This window comes from Phoenix dactylifera, chromosome 9 (assembly GCF_009389715.1).
Source record: "Phoenix dactylifera cultivar Barhee BC4 chromosome 9, palm_55x_up_171113_PBpolish2nd_filt_p, whole genome shotgun sequence".
Lineage (NCBI taxonomy): Eukaryota > Viridiplantae > Streptophyta > Magnoliopsida > Arecales > Arecaceae > Phoenix > Phoenix dactylifera.
This window is the reverse complement of record NC_052400.1, coordinates 17,736,126-17,758,785: the sequence shown is the minus strand read 5'-3', so window position 1 is coordinate 17,758,785 and position 22,660 is coordinate 17,736,126. Positions and strand designations below refer to the sequence as shown.

Below are 22,660 nucleotides of genomic sequence, written 5' to 3'. Positions count from 1 at the left end.
GGCGGAGCTCAGGACTTTAATTGAGGTTACGTAACGCAATATGTGCGGTAAATAAATTAATTCTTTTTAATGGCTATTTTGATAAAAGAAATTTCTATTTTTGCGAAAACTTGCAGTTACCGCCTCTTCCCGGACTCATTTGAAGCTCCTGCTGATGTGGAAAGGCGACTCAGCTTTCGATTTTTAAATCCTGAGAAGAAAGTAGATTTGGTCAATAAACTATGCGCAGCTTTTCAAGTTTGACTTGTACAATAGTACGATTTATCTCATATATCAACGGTCAAAATCGGAATTAACACCCCGCTTTCATTTCGGCCAATTTGCCCGCTTTGCCGCCTGCTAGGTTTGGCGCGCTTTAATAAGCAGCGGACCATAATACCCCTGCCGTTATTTCCCCATGCAATACCTTCTCCTGACCGTTACCTCCATCTGATCATCAACTTCACAAATAACCGCAGCTAAACGAATCAGAGCCATCTATCTGCCTAGCGCTAAACCCGACCAGACGCACGACCTTGATCAAACCCAAGGTGGCGAGTGGCGATGAAACGCTGTCGAGCTGGCAGCGGGGTTCACGGATATGGGAAGTTCCTGAAACCGTTGGTATGGTTGGGTGAGTTTTGTTTTGTTCCGTGAGAAATGACGTCATCCCGGGCTCAGAGGTGGGGCCCTTGTCTCCGGCTGTCTCCACCGCTCAACCCTGCCAATAATTCTATTCTGTGGTCGGTAGGTCAGTATCGTTCGGTGACCCAATAAAAAAAGTTTAAGAGAAAAGAATGAAGTCAAAATCATGGATCAAATTAGCAGCAATAATCAGACGGTCGGTTGTTGACTCCGTGACACCGCACGCAATCGGAAGGAACAGAGTCTTCGTTAGGAGCCGTCCAAAAAGCGATCATCAGCAATTTTGTAGCCCTCCGATCGGTTTCGTCGAGACAAAGTAAAGGATTCACGAGGGTGACAGTAAAAGACGTGATGGACGCGATCCTTCCGTTTGGTCGTATGTGCGGTGGCTTCGTCTTTTTGATCGCTCGTTGGTTGGACGGTCCGGGCGGTGGGCTCTTCGAAACGACGACGGGATCGAACGACTAAAGTAATTGGGCGTAAGGTCCGTATTTAATAAAAAAATAGTTTTATCTGTTTTAAATATCATTTTCCACGTCACGATATGGAAAAGGTGAGTCACGTACTAGTGATGGTGCTCTCCCATATGTATTTTTAAAATTAGAAAACGTAATTTGTGACTGTAGATTAATAGTAGTTATTTTTTCTACTAATTTAATGAGATAATTAGATTACTTGGGGATATTTTATAGCAACATTCCCTCTGTAAATTTTATTGTTCCAAGTTAGAAAGGATCAGGTTTGATGAACTTGGATTAGTTACGGATCAAAGTCCCTAATTCCATTCACTGTCAATATTTATGAGACTTATGGTTGGCCAATTTTCATGTCCGATTTCAAAATTTTAAATATAATGAGATCCTTGGTAGAAGAATAGGAAAATGAAGCTTATTGATGTCATATATTGTTTATTTTTCCCAAATCGGCTAATACATCGAAAACTTTAGGCAAAAGTTTATATAATAATTTTCTTTCTTAATATCCACCCCCACCCCTCTTTCTCTTAAAGCGCTTTAAGAGCACCATCTCAAAAAAGAAAACTTTGTAGAGTAAATTTTTCAACATGAGATACTTCTACCTAATTGAGACTCCTCAAACTTCTTATACCTTGACAAACAAAAATATTGATAAACTTAATTTGTCGAACAAGATGAAATGATTTCTGAATTAGTAAGTAAATATCCTTACATAAAGTTGAGCATTTAGTTGGTTCGATCCATTCAAACAATTCAAATGCAAAATCCATGTCAGATCTAAAAGAAACCCTTTGCATACAAACATATATGCTTACTTTTGGAAATGATAACTTGTAACTTACCTATGTATCATATATTATCAAAGATTTTCAATGAACATACATTTCACTTTCTTCCAGCAAAAAATATATAAGTCACAATTATACTATGATGAGGCCTCCTTCCACTACATTCAGTACCAACTCAGATATGCTATTGATTTGAACAAAATATTAGGAACTTCAAACCAACATGGTGGTACCATTATGGATCAAATAAAAATTCTCTTAGATGCCTATCAGGAAAAAAAAAGGAGCATATAGGTAACTATCATAGATACTGTGTGATTTAGTAATATTGTTTTATTGTCGATAATATATCAAAATTGTGTTTTGATTACCTGAATGGCATGTCTTGTTCCATTAAAAAATATATCTTGCATTGGGAGATCCTGGAATTTATGTGAAGGATTGGATAATTTTTGTTTCCTAAATATCTGATCTACCATAAAAACATAGCTCTAAAGAATCCTATGAAGCGCTTAGACAAAGGAAGAGGTGGGGGTGTAATGGAGGATATGTAATGGTTTTAATCAACCACATCTCCGGAAATTAGTCAGGAGAAGAAACATCAAAATTAAGGTAAGCGTATGAGTGAGATTGAATCCTTTGGAATAAAGGATGGGCGTGGAATAATGAAGACAACATTAACTCACCTCAAAGGGTAAAATAAAGGACATATAAAAGGGTGGATTAGAAGCATTTAGGGATGAAGGTGAAAGGAAAGGGAGAAAAGGATGTTGGGACAAAAGCATGTATGAATAAAGAGGTGTATGGATAGACCATGGGTACCGTTAATGTTCATGGGGAAAAGTCAAGATTTAGCTAAATGCATCACCGAATTCTTGCTATTGAAACAAGAGGGGTTTTGCTTCCACCAGCGCAGTCCAGATTCGAAACGCGCGGGCGTCGATTAAATGTTGGAGACCGGATGCCCCCCGCCTGGACACGCTCGGTGGGAATATTATTTGGTCCAGCTGTCACTGAGATGGCGCTAGGGTGACGTACTCACACGTGGGGTGACCCACGGGTCGGAGAGGGTATGAGCAAAATTTCCACCCACATCAAATATTTTCTGGTGGAAGGAGGGTCCAGTAGGAGCTGTTACGCGGGTGAGGTTTCCTCTCCCCCTCCTTTTCTTTAGCAAAAAAAAAAAAAAAAAAAAAAACAAGAGGGTGGATTAAGATGCCAGAGGATAGCATATGCTCGCCCAAAGCTAGTTAAGGGCTTCCAGACATAAGATTATCTTCAAAAGGTCTGAAGAGTGTGAAGGACAGAAAAAGGAATTGCTTAAATGTAAGTGTAAAAGGTATGTAAGGATAAAAAGATTGCCTAAAATGGTTAAGGTGATTACGCGAAGCTAGATAGAAAAATAGGGGAATCTCTATAAATTTGTCTTGTTCCAGACAAACATGAAAAAAAGGTGTAAGCAGAGGTGCAATTCCAGTGGGCACAGTTCTTTGATGGCACTTGAGCTTCTCATAACTAGTAGGCCATGTGGCTCCCAAATAATTTGATCATGTAGGATGATTTAAGTGAGTTGATTTGACTTTCAAGAGGTTGACTAGAGTCTAGAATATAGAACGATGTTCCCAAAGTTAAGGGCAAATCGGACCCTCTAGCTAATAATTGAGGCCAATTAGGTTTTCAAAGATCCAAATTTCATAAACGGACCATATAAGGTTCCATAAAATCTCTTTTAAGGCTAATGAGTTTGGGCTGGATTGTCTGAAGATTGAGGTCAAGTTAGTTAAACGACCGCAGGAGGAACATTTCCAATTCATCATAGGAGAAGAAACTCTTATTGTTTCTGACCAAAGATTCTAACGTATCTATTTCCTCTTGGATTTTAGCAAAACTGTTCGATGAATATAATTGAATAAGAATCTATATTATGCGCATCTAGCCTTGCGGACAGGGTTCGGATTGTATCTTTGCGCGTGAAAAAAATGGACTTTCTTTTGCAACGTCAACCGCTGGATCATGCCACATACACATCTCAAAGCATCATCTGCAACTATTGTACGATCTAACGGCGCACATCATCCGAACTCCGAAGCAGGTGCATTAGCTTTCAGGCCCATTATTCCATATCATTTCTTTCATTCTTAATTTGGACGTAATCCAGCGGCTAACTCTCAATTGCGGTAATCGTGATACAGAGCACCACAGTGAGAGGACAGATGGCAGCACCACAGGCTCCATCCCCTCCTTTCCCCTGGACGAGTCTATATATCATCGAATTATGGGCATCCCCACCCATCCGACAGCCCTCCAACAAGAATAGATTAAAACCGAGGGTGACTCGGCCACGGTGATCAGTTGGATCCAGGAGGTCTAAAGGATGTGAGCTCAGACCACCCTTTTTTTCGAAACATTTTGATGATGACGAGGGATGGTATGGCTTTTCAGGCCAAGCATATTTTTAAAGAGGCCAACGAAGCTGCAGATTGGATAGTCGCTTATGTAGCTAACTATTTTGGGAGCACCTTGTCGGCTAAAGAGGGGGAGTTGCCTCCAGCACTCCATTATCTTTTGTTTTCTGATTTTATTAGATATATTCGTACATATATTATATGAGATAGGACAGGAGGGGAGAAAGAAAAAAAGAAAAAACTAGGGGCTGAAATCTTGTAATATTTTATGAGCATCTTTTTACTCTCCCTCAAACCCTTCCCCTTGTATAAAAGGGCGGTGTACTCTACCGTTACTTCTTCTCTACTTGCTTCTGGTTTTAGTGCTTTTTTCTTTGGGCTATGTACATAAATTTTCTTTCATTTCATGCAAATTTCTAGCATTTTTTTTATTTTCTGTTGCCATTTTTACTCATGTTACATCAGAGATTTTTAAAGTTTATGGATGAAGACTTTTATATTTTTGTCAAAGGTAAAAATTGTGATTAAATAGAGGAAAAAGAGGGAGCTCAGGTATATTTTTCTTTTCTTATTTTAGTTTAAAAATGGAGCAAAATACTACTGTTTCCACTTTAATTCCAAGCTGAAGTAGGTCATATTAATTAATCCATTGATTAAAGTGATGGCGGTGATGGCAATGGACACAGTTTAGGATAACGTTTAGGTTATATTTTTCTTTTTTATTTTAGTTTAAAAATAGGACAGAATGCTGCCGTTTATACTTTAATACCAAATTGAAGTGGGTTATATTAATTAAGCAGCTGATTAAAGTAATGATGGTGATGACGGTGGACACAATTTAGCTTTCATTACATTGACGGATGAAGAGAAATTAAAGATGATGTCTCACACTGTCTCATGATCTTATCATTTTTTTTTTCTTCAAAGAGATTTAGGGAAATGTGGACATGTGACAGAGTGGGTGGCTTGGTAGATGAATTTTTGAAAGTTCAATTTAAAGACTAGTTATGATTTACATAACAAAGATATACATATTAAGTTGCACTAGGAGTCGTAATCATTAGATAAGCGATAAAGATTTTGGAAAGCCCAAACTGGTTCATGTTTTGGTCAACCATTAAGGTGATTTTCTTACTTAAGGTGACAAAATTACAGAATATCATAATGGTGCTGATCTAGGAGGGCAGGGGGTTGATGTCAATGGCATCATCTTCCTTGATAAACGTGTGCTGCAATCTATCTTTATTTTGTCAGATGATTTTTTGCTATTCAATTATCAAGGAAGTGATGATCATCTAATTGGATACTAGAAGGAAAAATTCTTGATAGTGCTTATTCTAAAAGGAAATGCTTGACCAGAACATATACATGGCTTGCGACTTTATTGGAAGTACATGTGGAGTTGAGGAGCAGTTAACTTAGGGAATATTGAATTAAGAATATTGTTGTTATCTTTTTTTTATATATATATAATCAAGGGATGGAAGGGTAAATGCTGATCGCTCAAAGGTTTCAAGTAATGTGGATGAAGCAGAGAAGTGGCTATATAGTGTTCTATGATTCTTGTATACTGTTGAAACTGCAGAACTTTTGTATAACATAAGACTAGCATTATCGCGTGGATTGGAATGTTGGACAACAAAGCAGTATCTGAGATAGTAGTGATGGAGATATTAATGTGGTTGTGGCGATAAGACTCAAAAATTGGAATTGACTTAGCAGCAGAAGCAAATTATTGCGAAACATGCCAGAGAAGACCCTGTAAAGAGGAATTTTAGGTTCATGTCGATTGGTCTGAAGAGAGGATGGAAGACCATCTTGTACGAAAGCAATATGTGATATAAGTCATTTAGCATTATAAAGGATCTGACAAAAGGCTATAGTACTAATATTAAAATTTTTAAGTGAAAGTCGAAAAATTTATTGCCGATTTCATTTATTTTTTTTTAAAAAGCCGGCCAGTGGAGGAGATGGAGGCTGAAGAGCCGCCGTGCGGATGAGACGAAAGAGAGGCTCCGCTTCGGGGCTCCTGTTTCGAATGAAATAGGGGACCGGAGGCGGAGCCCCTCCTCCGCCTCCTCCGCGGCCGCTCTCCGGCCTCCGCCTCCTCCGCATGGTGACTCCCCGGCCCTCCGTCGGCTCTTCGTTGACCTCTCTCAATCTCCTCATCTTTCTCTCTCTCTTTTTCGCTCTCCTGTTCTCTCTCTCCTTCGTCTTTTTTATTGTGTCGGTATAAGCTCGATAAAGCACGTGGTCGTACCGACCTATGCCGCTAGACAACCGGTTTGGAGCCTGGTGCCGGCACAGCAATCCTTGCCCAGTAGTATGGCTTGCATTGGCATCCTCAACGACATTGAATTTTGGAGAGCAGTAGAAGAAATTGCAGCCGTTTCTGAACCACTGTTGAAAGTTCTGTGGGATGTCTCAGCAGGGAAGCCTTTAATTGGTTCTATATGAGTCCATGACCAAGGCAAAGGACTCGATAAGGACTTACTCCATAATGGATAAAAGGAAATGTAAGATATTTCTGGACATAGTTGATAGATGGTGGCAAAATCAGCTTCATTCACCCCTCCATGCAGCAGCAGCATACCTGAAACCTAGCATTCAGTACAATCCAGAAGTTAAATTTCTTGGAATCATTAAAGAGGAGTTCATTGCTGTTCTGGATAAACTACTGCCAACTCCTGAACCGAGGCATGATATCACAGCTCCAATATTTGTGTTTAGAAAGGCACAAGGGATGTTTGGCTCCAATCTAGCTAGAGAAGCACGCACTACCACCTCTCCTGGTATGTATTCACTAATTTTTCAGTTTCAATTCTGAAATCTGATTGTACATTACTGTTATGGTATTAATTGTGCTGATGTTTACACACGTAGGAATGTGGTGGGAAAAGTATGGTGATTCAGCGCCTGGTCTACAACGTGTTGCTGTTAGAATACTTAGTCAAGTTTGCAGTACTTCTACCATCGAGAGAAACTGGAGCACAGTTCAGCAGATTCACTAGGAAAAGCGTAATAGGCTGGATAAGGAGACAATGAGCTATCTTCTCTATGTTCACTACAATCTCAAGCTTCGTTTAAGGGGAAAGCCAGCAGATGTGGATCCTATTGTCCTTGATGAAATAGACATGACCTCGGATTGGGTGGAAGAGACTGAAAACCCAAATCCGACTCAGTGGCTAGATCGATTTAGTTCTGCCCTGGATCGTGGGGACTTGAATACTAGGCAGTTCAGCAATTCCATTTTCAGCTCAAATGACCACATATTTGGTTTATGATGATATCCTGCACGACATATCTCACGCTGAGTTTTGGACAAATGATGTTAAATATGCCATGTATAAGTTTCTTTTATATCTTCAATTCAGCCTTAATTTGATGCTTTATTCCTGATTGGGAACCTTGTTTGCAGGTTTCTTATTTTTCTAAACAATCTGGGATATAATACTAGATAAGCAGGGCTGATTCACCAAGCAAATTATGCTGCTGGAAAATTTAATGTATGTCAAAAATTGATGGAATATTTGTTGTTATAAATATAAGAAGAGGGTAGGATAACCATTTAAAAGAAATGTCCATTGTTGTAATAATTTGTGCTTAGGGATCACTTGTCTCACAAAGGTCAGCCCGATTTGTTATTAGACGTTTATACAGCGCATGCGCAAAATCAATTTTATTCCTTCATCTATTGTTCCAGTTGACAGTAGTGTTTCTTTTTCTGGTTCTATGGAAGTTCCATGAGATATTCTTTGAAATACAATGTTTAGGGGTGCATCAGTATAAATGTTTGGTCTGGTTGATAACAGTGCATATATCAGTTGATAAGATGCTTAGCTTGATGCAATGTTTAGGAGTGCATCAGTTGATAACAATGTTTAGGAGTGCATCAATATAAATGTTTAGTCTCCACAGACCATATACAGGATATCCATTCATGGACTGGTGTGTGTTCTTTATAATGCAACGAAAATAATCCATCCCTGATAGGCAACCTTTACCAAATATTTTTTCAATGTTTTACAATAAGCGGAGGCGATCATATCTCAACTTAATATTTTGTGTATCAGACTATGCAGTTGCGTTTTCTTACATGCACAAATAATTTGAAGCCGTACAGGATATTTTTCCTTTAAGAAAAAGGTTTCCAGAATTTCTGTAGATGTTTGTGAGTTGTGTGGATAAACTTGGATGAACAGAACTGTTAGAAAGAGTAGTCATCAGCGAATGCAGATGCTGAATAGGACGCATCATGTATATTGACTGTTATTTTGTTGCAGAACCTCACAGATGTGAGAAAACTGGTTCAATAAAGAGTTATTCTATGCTTGAAATATGTTATTAAGCTAGCAGACCCATGATTGCAGCACTAAAGTGCCACTATGTTATTGTTAATTTTTACATTATGTAGCTCGTGCCACTTATGTTATCAAACATTTGCGCCCATTGTCATTCTGACGGACTGTAATCGTTTTTTTTTTTTGTTGTTGTTGTTTACTTCCTGTTTACTAACATGAGAAACTATATGCATTACACTATTTTTTTTTGGTAGAATCACCTGCCCTACTGAAAGAACCAGAGGGTAGTAAAACACTGCCAGGTCCAAAGTGTTAAAAGAGTTTTAACTTAAAAAAAAAGATTTAATTTTTTTCTTATCCCCTAAATTTTTGTTGGTTTAAATGGTTTAAAAAATATTTTTGTACGATGCCTCTTTTAGAAGAATCGCGGCTCATCGGAAGAGAACTTTGGTTTCTGATAAAATACAATGTTTCTGAAGCATTTAGTATCTTCAAAAATCATCGCGTCTCCTCAATCATTTGGATAGATTCTATAAATAGGCTCTAGGTCCAGCGACTTGGATTTCTCAATCCACTCTCTGCTCTCTTCTTCATTTTCTTTGCTTTCCCGAGAGAGTTTGAGACATAGAATTCTTCTTTTTTTATTTTTCTTCTTCTATTCTTTTTAAGGCATATGAAAGAGCTATTTGGGTCCCCCAATGATCGTACTCGTTAGAGGAGGATTGGGTTGAGTCAGCTTGTTGTATCTTGGGACGAGATTAATGCAAACTCATACGTAGGAGAGGAATTACGTTTTTAGGGTAGTGTGCATTACACACCTCGATTCGGGCAAGTTTTCTGCTAATTAATTTTGAAAAAGGTCCTATAGATATTAAGTTTATAATTTTGATTTATTAATTCATATCACAAATAGCAATTTCTAGGTGCATCATTACAATTTTGATTTCCAACGCAAAGGATCTCAAGTTTGTTTTTTAGCTAAGCCCATGGGTTTCTCACCACTCTTAGATCCTGGGTACTGCTATGTTGAACAAGGAAGCTATACAGAGGATTTTCTCCATATTTATTAGAAAGTCTTTTATGTTTAAATCGAAAGTCTGCAATGGGCAATCTTGTCTCAGATTTTGGGCTACCATTTGCTCTAAACTAGAGACGAGACTGTGGTACATATACTTCATGTTCTCCTACGGTATTATTGTTTATTAGAATTAATGCTGAGTAGGTCCAGAATCCATGTGGCAACAATGATGTGAAGAGTTAAGCATTTGAATTCCTAGCTTTATATGACAAATGGCAAGGCTATAAGGATTGATCCTCTTGTATCTATTTCTAGCTTTATGTATCAAATTATTATTTGCTTGGATTAGCAGAACCAATGTAATATATCTGCCGTATGATGTTTCAAGCCAAACTCACAAATCCGACGGGATGGAAACATATTTCAGTAGAAACTGTTCGCTGGATTTGCTCAGTTAAAATCTGAATCTGAAATAACAAAAAATGAAATGATTTCTTGTAAACAATTCCTCTTCCGTTGCTGCTATGCACTTGTATTTACTTTGGTATTTGCATGGCAAATGAGTTTAAACAGCCAAATTGGTCCGTAACAATTGAAAAAGTACGTATCCTAGAGGCTGCGACCATCTTTGACTTAATAAAGATTTGTCCTCCCTTTTTTCTGGGTGAAAGATAAACACATTAACATAAGCAAGGATTTTGGATCATTTACAGTTTTTCTCTTCGGTTCGATTCACTGATCGATGAGTGGATTTTACCAATAAAAATCTACTATTTTCCACAACCTAAATGCCCAAGACACTTGCAGAGAATCTCTTAACCACTCATCTTTTTAAATGAAGCCTTATACATACATATATATATATATATATATATATATATATATATATATATATATATATATATATATATGGCTTCAATGCATAACTGTCAATAGACAATTTCAGAGTTGGAGAGATGTCTTTCCAAAGACATCTCTTTTGGACATGAGATCATATCTTTTGGTTAACTGGTTTGGTTGAACCATCATGGGTGGATCAAACCGGTTTTTCCAACACTGGGTCTCGTAAAGAGTTCGGCGTAACCGCGTAAGGCTATCCAAAAGGTCTTTAGTGTTACTGTTCAGCAGACTCTCAGAAAATTTGTTTGGCTGATTCTGTGCTTGTTATATGAATTCTTCCATGATCTAGTGTAGTTATCTGTAGGAATTTTCTTTTTTCTTTTTTTTCAACCTTCACCCATTTTTGAGTTAATAAGTTTCATTGCCTAAGAAGTTTACAAAATAATTAATCCAGCATTTGACATTTAAAGTAATTGAATTCATATATGGTGTTGGGAAACTGTCATTTTGCATTATTACCTGAGTTGATCTCGGTTTAAAACGTTTTAAGCTGATATCATATTGGGCTAATTGGTGACAGCAGGACTCTCTCTCTCATGTCACATTTGACAACACAAAATCATTTTAAATTTGGCAGTGAATATTATTTTACAAGTGAACGCTAAAAATGTCAAACAATGTTCGTTATTATGAAATAACCACTACAATGGCCATTGCTTACATATTTATTACGTATATATAATGTCAAATAAGCTCTGCAAAACCAATATAATGACGGGATTAGTGCCTTAAAGTAACCTTCTTATTGGGTGTCCTAAGCAAAGGAAAAGTGAATAATTGGATACAGCTAGTCATTATAAATCCTCCTAATTTCTAGTTTCCTGAAAGTTGCTTTAAAAGAATGGCAACGTCACTATGAATTACGAAACCTTTGATTCCTTTCGGGCTGAGTCACAGTCACATATAATCTTTATTTTTAGTTAGGCCCATTAGCGATAGCCAAAGGAGCAATGCTGGGCGTACATGCCCGGGATAAGCCCCAAACTGAATTTGGTGCCCCATACATGATGGGCAGGTGGATTAAAAAAGGTTTAATATTTGTTTTTCACATAGCAATTCACTAAAAATCCAGTTGGGTTGCATGCTAGGTACGCAACAAGTGGCACTTAAATAGCTACCATATCATCCACCTCTAAGAGCATCTTGATGGTATTGAATGCACTGCAATTTTTTAGGATTCTTTTGTGTGTCTCAAGTTATTTGGTAGAAAAGTCATCTCCTTCAGGTGGTTAGCTGGCATTTAAGTCCAAATTTTATAGTTGAGGTTGACCCCAAAATTTTCTAGTGAAAATAAGTTCACATAGGCTGAGTTGAGTGAATTCAACCGGACTTAAATTAGATTTGGATAAGATTTTGTTGTACAAATAGTAGATATTGGTGAGTGATATACAACTGAGAAGCAGCATGAACAAATATCATCCATACACGGATTATTTTTTTTCTTGCAATTCTTAGAAGTCCAAATCTCTTAGGAGAGGGACTGCTAGAGTTGGGAGTTCGACTTGAGTCATGGTTGCACGTACATGGGTTCATGTGCTTGAAGCCATTGAATACATATGGTTTAAGGTGCATTTTGTCAGTCTAGGTTGGAGTCTTTTGTCTTTAAAATTTGTGCTGGATGTACCCGCTCCGCCCTTTAACCTCAACGCCGCTGCATCCGACGACTCCAAGGCTCCATTCTGGTTAACCAATGCGAGCTGCGCCGGTGGAAATGACCGTAAAATAGTCCAAAATGGCCGTTCGATGAATTGCTGAAGATTTAAGCCAAGAGTCAAATTGAAGCGAAAAAAAAAAAAAACTATACCCCTACAAACCCCATCACTGTCGCGTTTCCGTGATTTATTAATTAAACTATACCCCGTCTACTATTGCAAGCCTTCCTTGCATCGTGTTGTCGCCTTCCTCCTGGGTACACGTTACATCGGGCCATCACCCACCGTTTGGCCTTACGTCTCCAGGAATACCGTGGGCTCATGGGGTTTGGAATCTTTGGAACTGGAAGCCAACTAGTCATTGTCCCCACAATGAATTTCGGACGGGAAACGTCTGTCTAATCTTATCTACAATTCTTCTACCGCTCGCCGCCCCTCTCCCTGTGTGTATAAAGTAAGTCCCTTTTTGAGGAGAAGCCCTGAGAGATATCCGAGCTGAGATCAGGGAAAGAGAATAGCACAAGGAGATGAGCGGAAGTGGGATGGCGTCGATGGCCCAGGGGATGGCGAAGGCTGGGACCGGGGGGAGTACTTCTGGGGGACCGCAGAATGGCAAGGAAAGGGCGAGCTCGCTCCAGGTGCCGTCGCACCGCCCTCGCGGAGGCGATGGCCGGGCTGACGGCGAGGTGATGCCGGAGTGGAAGCTCAAATTGCTCTGCACCGAGTACGGCGTTCCGCCCACCATGAGAGGAAGCTTGCTGCTGGGTGGCTGCTTCTAAATGCGAAAAAATGGGTGCTGCACGCTACTTTCTCTATTTCTATGGGGGTGGTTTGATGGATGTAGCGTTTGTATGGTACTATAAACTTTTGTACATAGTAGTTAAATCTCTCTCTCTTGTTGGGGAATTAGAGTGGTGTAACTGCGTTGATCTTGTCTTGAATCGTATGACTGGTTTTCTGATATTATCTCTCTTAAGAGTCTATAAGATCAAAATATCATGAAATTAAAGTTTTTTTTTCTTTTTTGCTGCACCTTGTTTCTTTTTCGCACCCGCTCTTCCAAGTGCAGACTGTGCTAGCATGGGATTTCTTCCGTGTGGTTACACCAAATGATTATTTCTTAAGTCTACCGGATGAATATCTTTTGGTAGATGAAGAAGGAGAGCAATCACAGGTTTACTGCTTTCAGATTACAATATCTGGGAGAGAGTAGACAACAGAAGCGGTTTGCACAGAGATCTCAAAGAAGTTGTGGACTGATTATCTCGATGAGTTTGAGTTGAATGATTCAAATTTCAACGTTCATAATGTATTTTGTTGGCTGCCTTTAATTAATCATATTGATTTATGATGTTTGCATATGTGACGTTGCTAAATGGTTATTTCTTTGTGCAATTTCTTTTCTTTTATTTTTTTAATTTGGCTCTTTGCTAAAAAAAACTAACAAAAAATCGGAAGTTCGCTCCATATAATATTCGTGCACCAAAAAAATCTTGGATCTTGTAAAAGGGGGTCCTCATGAGAGGTGGAATTATAAAACAGCTGGCTACCTTGTCGAATTGAATTGCTAGTTGAGGAAACCCTGGGCAGAGGCAAGCCTAACGAAACCTTTAAGAAACAAACCCTTATTAGTGTTTCAAATATTGCGAACCAGAGTGGAGCAGGCGGACTTGACTTGGGCAAATATGGAGCATTGTCTCATGTAGGGGTAGCATTCAGGTCAGATAAAGGTCCGATTGGATGTGGTTTGGGATAAAAAATAATAAATCTATACTTGATCTGTTTATTAAATATGTTAAAAACCAAAACTTGAACCTAAAACTGATTTGCTTAAGAAATAGTTAGCCTGACTTAAACTATTTAACCTGTTTGGTAAATGGGTCGAATCAAATCCAAGTTATATTTTGGCCTATCAACCTGCTTCTTTCCTCCCTCTTCAGTGGCTCTCCTTCTCAAATTCTAACCCTGGTTCTCTCTCTCTCTCCTCAAATTTTAAATGCTATCCCACATCTGAGTTATAAGTGCAACATACTTCGAACATGGACCGGCATGGCTTCCACCACTGCATCGCATTGATGCTTATCACAAACACAGAGCACTACCGCAACCATGCTACGACCATCTATAGTCTATACATGAAATCTATCCCCCTTCCACTTCCTAATCCACACCTTTTCCCCTCTTTATGAGTCGTTAAAGCTTTTGCCCCCTTCATGGGCACCACCATCACTTAGGAAAATAAACAATGCTTGCTTATACTCATTTGAGTTCTGATCCGATGGGGAAGGATTTTTTTTTCTTTTTTCATCTCACTAAACTCAAATATCTTAAAAAAATAAAAAAATTGAAGAATTCATGAAAGTAAAGTTTAGAATTTTTTTTATTAATTATTAACAAACTGATATACACAATCTCTATGTGGATCGACAAGATCCACCCTTATATAATTCAAGTCGAATTGCCCTTCTAGTATACATAGGGGTGGCAAAATATGATCCGACCTACCATAAACAGGTTCGGATTTGGCCTAAACAGGTTCGGGTTGTAAACAGGTTGACCCGTTTAACCTGTTTATTAATTAGATCGGATACAAGTTTTAGTTATTGGACCCGTTTAACCTATAAATATTAAATAATTTTCTAATCCGTATCCCTTACAAATCATGGTCACAGTGTTTTCCCCTTTCGGCCTTTCGATTTCCTAATCTGTTTCCACCTTTCCGGTATCCGAAATCCATCGCTCTCGTTGTCACCGCTTGAATCCAGTCTCTGTTCATCATCACCTGCAAATCCGGTATCTCGATCGGCGCTCTCGTCGTTGTCATTCGAATCTCTCTGGATTTCTTCTCTTCCTCGTCGGCGAGATAGGGTTTGGAGAATCCGGAAAATATAGGATTTTTCTGACATGAGGTTGGATGGATGAAGGATGCCGGAGCTCCATAGAGGAGTGTAGAAGGGGCGAGCGCAGGCGAACCTGATAGTCCAGGCCGAGAGGCCGACCACTGCCAGGAGGAGGAGGGCTCAGCGGTGGCAGCTCAGTGCGGCGCTGCAACGGCGGCACAGCGGCGGTCGCGGCAGATCTCGAGGCGGTGGTTCGACCAGTGAAGCTCCGGTGGCGACGCGGCAAGATGGAGGTTGCGGGCGGTGCAGGGTGGCGGCTCAGGCGTAGCCGTGGCGAGGGAGGCCGATCGGGGAAGAAGATGAGCAGGATTTTTTCCCCCTCCTTTACACCTTTCCCCTCCCACCTCTCTCTCTCTTAGTCTCTCGTCTCTCTCTCTCTCGTCTTTTTTCCTCCCATCCCCCAACCCCCATTCTTTCCTTTCCCTAAACCGGTCGGGTTCAGGTTGTAATTCCTGACCTGTTTAATAAACAGGTAGGGTTCAGATTTATAATTTTCTGACCCGACTTGCATCTGACCCGACCCGATTGCCACCCCTAAATATACATAGAACATGACTTTTCTAAAATAGATATGACTAGTAAAAATAAAAATAAAAAAGCTAAAATCTTATAAAAAGTGGATTCCAACTTGTAAATTGATTTTATCTTCGGTTGCTTCGCCTAATTCTTTCTGGATAAAAAAGATACATCTGATCAAAATATTTTTCAAAAAGGAAAGGTTGGATTTGACTTATCTATTTCAAGGCCTGAAGGGTGGAATTTGGGATCAATTGCTTGATTCATTGCACTCTTGAGAAGGTAGCGCAACATCTTAGAGCTTGAAAAGTTACTCAATTTTTTATTAAAAAGATCGTCTCAATCAAGCATCATACAACCAAGTTATTGTCTCTAAAATTTTGGCACATAATTTGGCTTTTTGATGTAGATCCTAATTCTGAATTATATTCAATCATTTCTATAGTAGCCAAAATGCTCCATATTAAGTCTAGCATCTATCTGAATTAAGTTCCAATAATAATAGATGATTATTAATATAATATACATGTGTCGGTGTGCAGAATGAGAGAGGCCATATATGTTTATGTGTGGAGAGAGAGTGCATACGCATGTGATCCTCGGATAATTCCTTAACAAGGTAATCCCTTTCCACCGCGAAAAGCCAGTGGTGATAATAGTCATACAGCAGCAGATTTTTTTTTTCTCGCTAAGATAGCAGTAGAATTAGGACCCCAGTGAGGGATGGCAGTACTTAATTCATTTACTTCTTTTACCTTGATTTAATGGTAAGGTTGGATTACTTGTTTAATAAAATGGCTAGATTCGGCTCTAGATTTTGATATATTAAATAAATAGATTAGATTTCTGACTATTCTGTAATGGACCCCAACCCATATCTGATCCCACCGACTTGCTTTCATTGTAATTAAGATCCGCTGCTAATCTCTAGCTTTCATTTGGACAAAATCGTAGCTGTTTGGGCTTAAAATACCAACCTTGTGGTGGCTTTTGAGTTTCTAATGGACAAAAATTCCGTTTGCTGTTCAGTACCTCCAGCTATAAATTTTTTTTTTTTTTTTTCGGGGGGTGGTGGTATCAATTCCTTGTTTTTTTAGTTTGAGTCACGTGCCTTTCATGAAGTGTCTGACGTGCACATCCCTCATCAAAATTAGTACCAATAATTTTGCCGACACCTGCAATCATACCGTCAGACTTGTCTATCTTCCCCTCCTCCATTGGCCGACAAAGCTTTCACACGGCTCTTTTTTCACTTCTCAGAAGATTTTCAGACGGGGTTTCCTCCATCAACACAAAGGATTCCAACTGGTTTCCTCCATGTCGATCTTCTGGTTGCTTCTCATATTCTGCTCTTCCGGGGGCCTCACCGACGCAAAATGCAAATTTCCGGCCATCTTCAACTTCGGCGACTCGAATTCTGATACCGGCGGTTTCTGGGCAGCGTTTCCGGCGCAGCACGGCCCATTCGGCATGACCTATTTCAAGAAACCGGCCGGCCGAGCCTCCGATGGGAGAGTCGTCGTCGACTTCTTAGGCATGTTGACGTAAAAGCAACGTGGTTATCATTTTTTTTTTCCTTCAGAAAATCTGGCTACTGTTGGATGTTTGAATTCCACAAGCATTGAAACTTGATGAGGTTGGAGTATTCCTTTTGATTTCACACGTGTCATGATTTTAATCTTGTTTGTGTTCTTTGCTTTATCTCAATGGTTGCAGCTCAAGCTCTGGGTCTGCCATTTCTTAGCCCATATCTGAACTCTATCGGGTCAGACTTCAGGCATGGTGCCAACTTTGCAACGTTGGCTTCCACAGTGCTGCTGCCTAACACCTCGCTCTTTGTCACCGGAATCAGCCCTTTTTCTTTGGGCATTCAGCTCAATCAGATCAAAGATCTCAAGGCGAAAGTACTTGAGCCAAAACCTTATGGTACGTCGCATTAATTCCCCACGTACCTATCACCGACTCAATTAATGCACTCTGTACGGGTTGTTTATGGTTCGCGGTGCAGATGTTCTGGAGGAAATCAGTAACTTTCTATCAATTACTTATGGTTAAAAGATAGAGAGCTAAAGCTTGTGAGGGCAATGATTCAATTCATGGGAACGTTAAAATTCATAATAGCATTAGAAATAATTTTCCAAATGAATGATGCTAATGGGCCCGGCCTGATGTCCTTTCTGGAAAATTGCACACAACTACAGCTCATGCCCTATACAAAAGGTTGGAAATGATCGGCCCAATCCTGGCACTTGCCATTGGAGCGGAGATAACAACAAATTGGGTTTTAAATTATTTAGGAATACAGTACCAAAATCATGGGGTAATGCAAACTTCATGCATGATTGAGTAATTATTTATAGCATTCTAGAATATTGCATGATTATATTCATCATTTGAGCCGTGACGCAGGGAATCTTCCTCCTCCTAACATCTTCAGCGAGGCACTATACACCATAGACATTGGCCAGAATGACTTCACCTCCAACCTAAAAGCCATCGGAATTGAAGGGGTTAAGCAATATCTTCCTCAGGTGTCCTCGCAGATCGCTTGGACAATAAAGGTGGACTAGCGTTGTGCATTTGGCTTTAAGGAACCTCTGAAATATGTGACTACGAGCTATGCCTAAGTTAGATATCAATAAGTTTACTCATTGGATCCAAAATGGTTGCAGGAGTTATATGACATGGGAGGGCGCACCTTCATGGTATTCAACCTGGCCCCGGTCGGCTGCTTTCCGGCATTCCTCACGGAGCTCCCTCATAATAGCTCGGACTTGGATGAGTATGGATGCATGATTTCATACAACAATGCTGTGGTGGACTACAACATTATGTTGAATGAGACTCTCCATCAAGTCCTAAACATGCTCCAAGATGCTTCCATGATATATGTGGATACTCATTCCGTCAAGCTTGAGCTTTTTCGGCATCCTAAAGACCATGGTGAGCTTTATGACCCTTGCATATTGAAATATATTTTGAAAACTTACGTTAACCGAATCTAAATTGATGAGCTTCATTCATAATTTTCTCATAATTGTATTGCTTTTGACCTTATCTTTAACTTTCTTATGCATGCATGCATGAAAACTTTCTCCATCTTTTTATCTTTGTTCTTATTTCATTCTTACATACATTTCTTAATGAAAGATTTGTTTTTGAAACAATTTTCATTATATTATCTCTTGATATATAATTCTTCTTAGATTAATATATCACTTCTGGTTCAATACATGCATGATTGCTATTAAAATATGTAACAAGCATTATGTTGTCACCTATGCTTCATGGCAATTTTAACATAAATACATTACATACATCCTCCTTCAATATGATCTGCATGTACTATAATTTGCTATATTCTTCTTTCAGGCCTTTTATATGGAACTAAAGCCTGTTGTGGGCATGGAGGTGGTGCCTATAACTTTGACCCAGAAGTTTTTTGTGGAAACAGCAAGGTGATCAATGGCATCAATATAACTGCAACTGCATGTGAAGATCCACAAAATTATGTGAGCTGGGATGGAATTCATGCCACGGAATCTGCAAACAAACTTATAACATCGGCTGTGCTGAGTGACTCTTACTCGCATCCTCCCTTCCCTCTTTCCAGGCTTTGTGACTTGCACCCCATTGGATGATCAACACATGCCATGCTCAAAATTTAGGTAAATAATCCACCAAAGTTAAGTTGTGGTTGGTGGCAGGCACATTACTACCAAATCGCTGAAAAGAGATGTTGAGGGGGGAATAAATGAGTTGTGGTCGAGTGAATTGCAAGACTCCCCTAATTCCATAAAATATTAGGGGAGATAAAAATTAATAGAAAAACCATCATTATAGTTGAAGTGTATCAAAGCCAAGCAAAGTCTAATGCCCAGTTTCATCAAAATACTTGACTAACTTTAGCACACCTTTTTTGCTTTTTTTTTTTGAGAGGTCACTTTTTTTTTATTATTTTTAGAGAGAGAGAGAGAGAGAAAGTGAGAGATCCAGTTTTTTGAGGATGTACCGTTCCAAAAAAAAATAAAAAAAATAATAATAATAATAATAAAAGCAAAGCGGTCTGACCACTGAGGCAAACCTCAGTTCGTACCTTTTGCTTTCAATAAAATACAAAAGAATTTAAAGGATGATGTATAGCAAAAGTGCTAGTGAATTGAGCAGAGCCTTTTTCAGCAGAAAATACATTCAGATATTTCTCTTTCATGATTCCACTGACAAACTCTTAACAGATTTCCCACACTCGGCCGAATTTGTTAATTAGATTCCACCCTTCTGCTGAATTAGAATGGGCCTAGGGCCACTGTACTCAGCATTTAAGCCCAACAGCATCTGGTACGAAGATCCTTAGTCGTGAAACAGTAGAATTGGAGGGTAGCTAAACAATAGGAAAATCTCCTGATGGTTGTAGCAAAGACCTAGATTTGAATCTTACCTACACCAGAATTTGGGGCATGTTTGGTTGCGGAGGGTTCGGCTCTGAAATGGAAATGAGAATGAGTTCCGGTTCCAATTTTAAGAGAGAATAATAAGAATGACCTAACCCATCAAAATTTAATCCCAGCTCTCCTCCAGCACTCAAATTCCATTTCAATTCAACTTCTAATTTCAGTCATGAACTAAATGCATCGGAGAATATAGCCATACCGAATCATTGGTGCAGAAGGCATCCTACTCCTCCCAACCCAGATGGTACCCAAAGGCTCACCATACTCAGCTTGGTCTTCCATGTCCTCCATTTTCTTTTGTCTTACCAACCTAAAGATTCCTAGCCCAACCAAACCCGCCAGGCCCATTCCCACTGCACCACCAGCACTTGCTATCACCCAAACTTCCCATCTACTCTGTGTTTCCTGTTCAACTGCCGGAGGCGAGACTGGAACAACCGAAGGGACGACGATCGTGAAGTGGCCTGTGCTCGCGAGTCGCCGTTGAACAAACATTCTCCAAAACCATGTCGTCAAGATGCACCGATCCATCCCGTCCAAACCTGGCACATTTTATTGGGGAATCGATTCCTTTCGGCAACTTGACTTCTGGGAAGGTCACCGAAATCCCATCTCCAAGCAATGCGAGATCGAGCTCCCTCATGGTACCAGAAGTTACGCTGGATGCGTCATAAGCTAAGCAGCCGACGATGGGAGCGACGAGGGAGTAACCGAGCACATTGTAATAGGAGGAAGATCTATTGCCCAGATCATGGTAGACAATGACCAGCCTCCTCACGGGAGGAACCGGGATCGCCCTCGGTGGGATGTAGACTGAGCTATAATTTGCTCCCCTGGCCCACAGAGTGCCGCTACGTAGTCTCATGACCCAGGCTCTGATACCCGAGAGGTCATGAGGAAGAGACACCTCGTACAGCACACCTGATCGACAGCGAAGTAGCTCCTTGGATGCATAGTCTCGGATCGTAGAATTCAATGACTCGATCGATCTCGAGCTTTGCGCGAAAGAGAGAGGAAAGAGGGAGAAGACAAGCAATGCCACGCACCTACCTCGCCCTGGCTCCATCAAACAATCCAACTCACGTGCCGATGGGATGCAGCCACCTATCGATGAGAAGCTCGCAAGGGCTGACGCTCCCTAACAGCTCCCCTCTCGACCTGAAACCTCTCCGACTCCGCGACGTCGAGGAGCTCTTGGACGGCAGGCAACGGTGGAATGGAAGAGGAAAGGGGGGCCATCTTCCAGTAGTATAAGATCCCAGAGGAAAAGGAGGAGGAGGAGGGGAAGGGGCCCATCCTAGCTCATCTTTGAGACCTTTTTTCAGGCCTTTTAGGCCTTCTTTCCAACTATTCATAGGCTTCTCTCATCAGCTAAATGGGCACGATGCAGAGGGTGGAGGGGGACAGGGACACCAAAACGGAATGGAGATGGGCTGGCTTTTCTTAGTTTGGAACTGGAAAGCATAAGAAATCTTATATATAGGCATTAATTTGCCCCTGAGGTGGGATGTGGAATGGCAAGAGGCATGAAAGTTCGGGGTTTAGGGTGGTGTGGTGGAGGCCAGCGTGGTGGCACGTGCACGGTGACAGATTGGGTCGTGGCGTCAATCTCTCGTGCTGATTGGTCAACGAAATCTGCGGCAAGATTTCCGGTCTTTCTCCGACCGCGTGAGAGTTTGGGATGGCCAGCGATTTACGATCTTGCTAACGAGTAATAGCTAACGGGATCCTACGAAGCTTTGAACAGGGTTTTAGACCCATCAAGGACATGGTTGCGTAATACTGTGCAACCCAGCAGGAGTCACAAGCACACGGATCAGAGATGGCCATTTCACAGGATCAATAGAATTTTTTTTTAGAATAGATTGGTCCGAGTTCTATATAAAAAAAAAAAATGATCAGATTTTTTTTCTAACCTACAAAAATAGACCAGAAGAAGTCTGATGGATATGGGCTGTGCCAAACCTCATATTAAGTAATATTAGATATAATATGTGTACATTGTTTTTAAGATATATGATGGATAGGCCAGGCCTGATGCTTGCAGAATGTTTAGCTCAATCTTGCAGGAGTATCCAACCAATCTCTAAAATTGAAATACTGCATGGTAATCACTTGATTCACCTTCACCTCTGTACAAGGTGGTGCTCGACCGGACCTTGGAATTTTCCTACCTCCTTATAAGGGGAGCATCTTAATCTTCCTTGCAGCTCTCTCTCTCTCTCTCTCTCTCTCTCTCTCTCTCTCTCTCTCTCGTTATTAACAAGGCCAATCCTGGCTGTTCTACTTGCCGAGTGGCTTTTGAACTATTAGACGAACATTGAAGGGGTAGGCTCTGTTCATGAGAATGTTTCACAAATTGCACAAACTAATTTCACTTATACTTTTCTTTTTCCTCTCTATCATTCACTATGAGATAAGGTTTTCTTTTTCTAATCAACTCAATTGCCTGGATGACCAATTTGCAGAATGCAAACAATAGCATTATTTTAACACAAAAAGGAAAAAATGGAAATCATAGCATCATATGATATATTATATCACAATTCCATCCTCTGTATATCTTTGATATGCTAAATTGTGTGGAGAAGGTTCTGCTGGAGTGATCAATCTATGGTTGCTAAGCAAA

The 22,660-nt window shown here is 40.0% G+C and overlaps 1 protein-coding gene across 1 annotated transcript; it reads left to right on the top strand.

Moving 5' to 3' along the window:
* Positions 1-16,705: 16,705 nt before the first annotated feature.
* Positions 16,706-19,472, top strand: LOC103709872 (GDSL esterase/lipase At4g01130). The gene is made up of 5 exons (XM_008795430.3): positions 16,706-17,114; positions 17,297-17,506; positions 17,990-18,141; positions 18,253-18,523; positions 18,953-19,472. Exons 1-5 carry the CDS (start codon positions 16,898-16,900, stop codon positions 19,219-19,221), a joined length of 1,119 nt encoding a protein of 372 aa, XP_008793652.2. The 5' UTR covers positions 16,706-16,897; the 3' UTR covers positions 19,222-19,472.
* The last annotated feature ends 3,188 nt before the right edge of the window (positions 19,473-22,660 follow it).

Excerpts from the sequence above, each read along its gene's own strand:
- LOC103709872 (XM_008795430.3), top strand. The coding sequence starts at position 16,898 with ATGTCGATCTTCTGGTTGCTTCTCATATTCTGCTCTTCCGGGGGCCTC. Across the intron at positions 17,115-17,296 it reads AGTCGTCGTCGACTTCTTAG|CTCAAGCTCTGGGTCTGCCA; the intron begins GCATGTTGACGT and ends CAATGGTTGCAG. Across the intron at positions 17,507-17,989 it reads ACTTGAGCCAAAACCTTATG|GGAATCTTCCTCCTCCTAAC; the intron begins GTACGTCGCATT and ends GCCGTGACGCAG.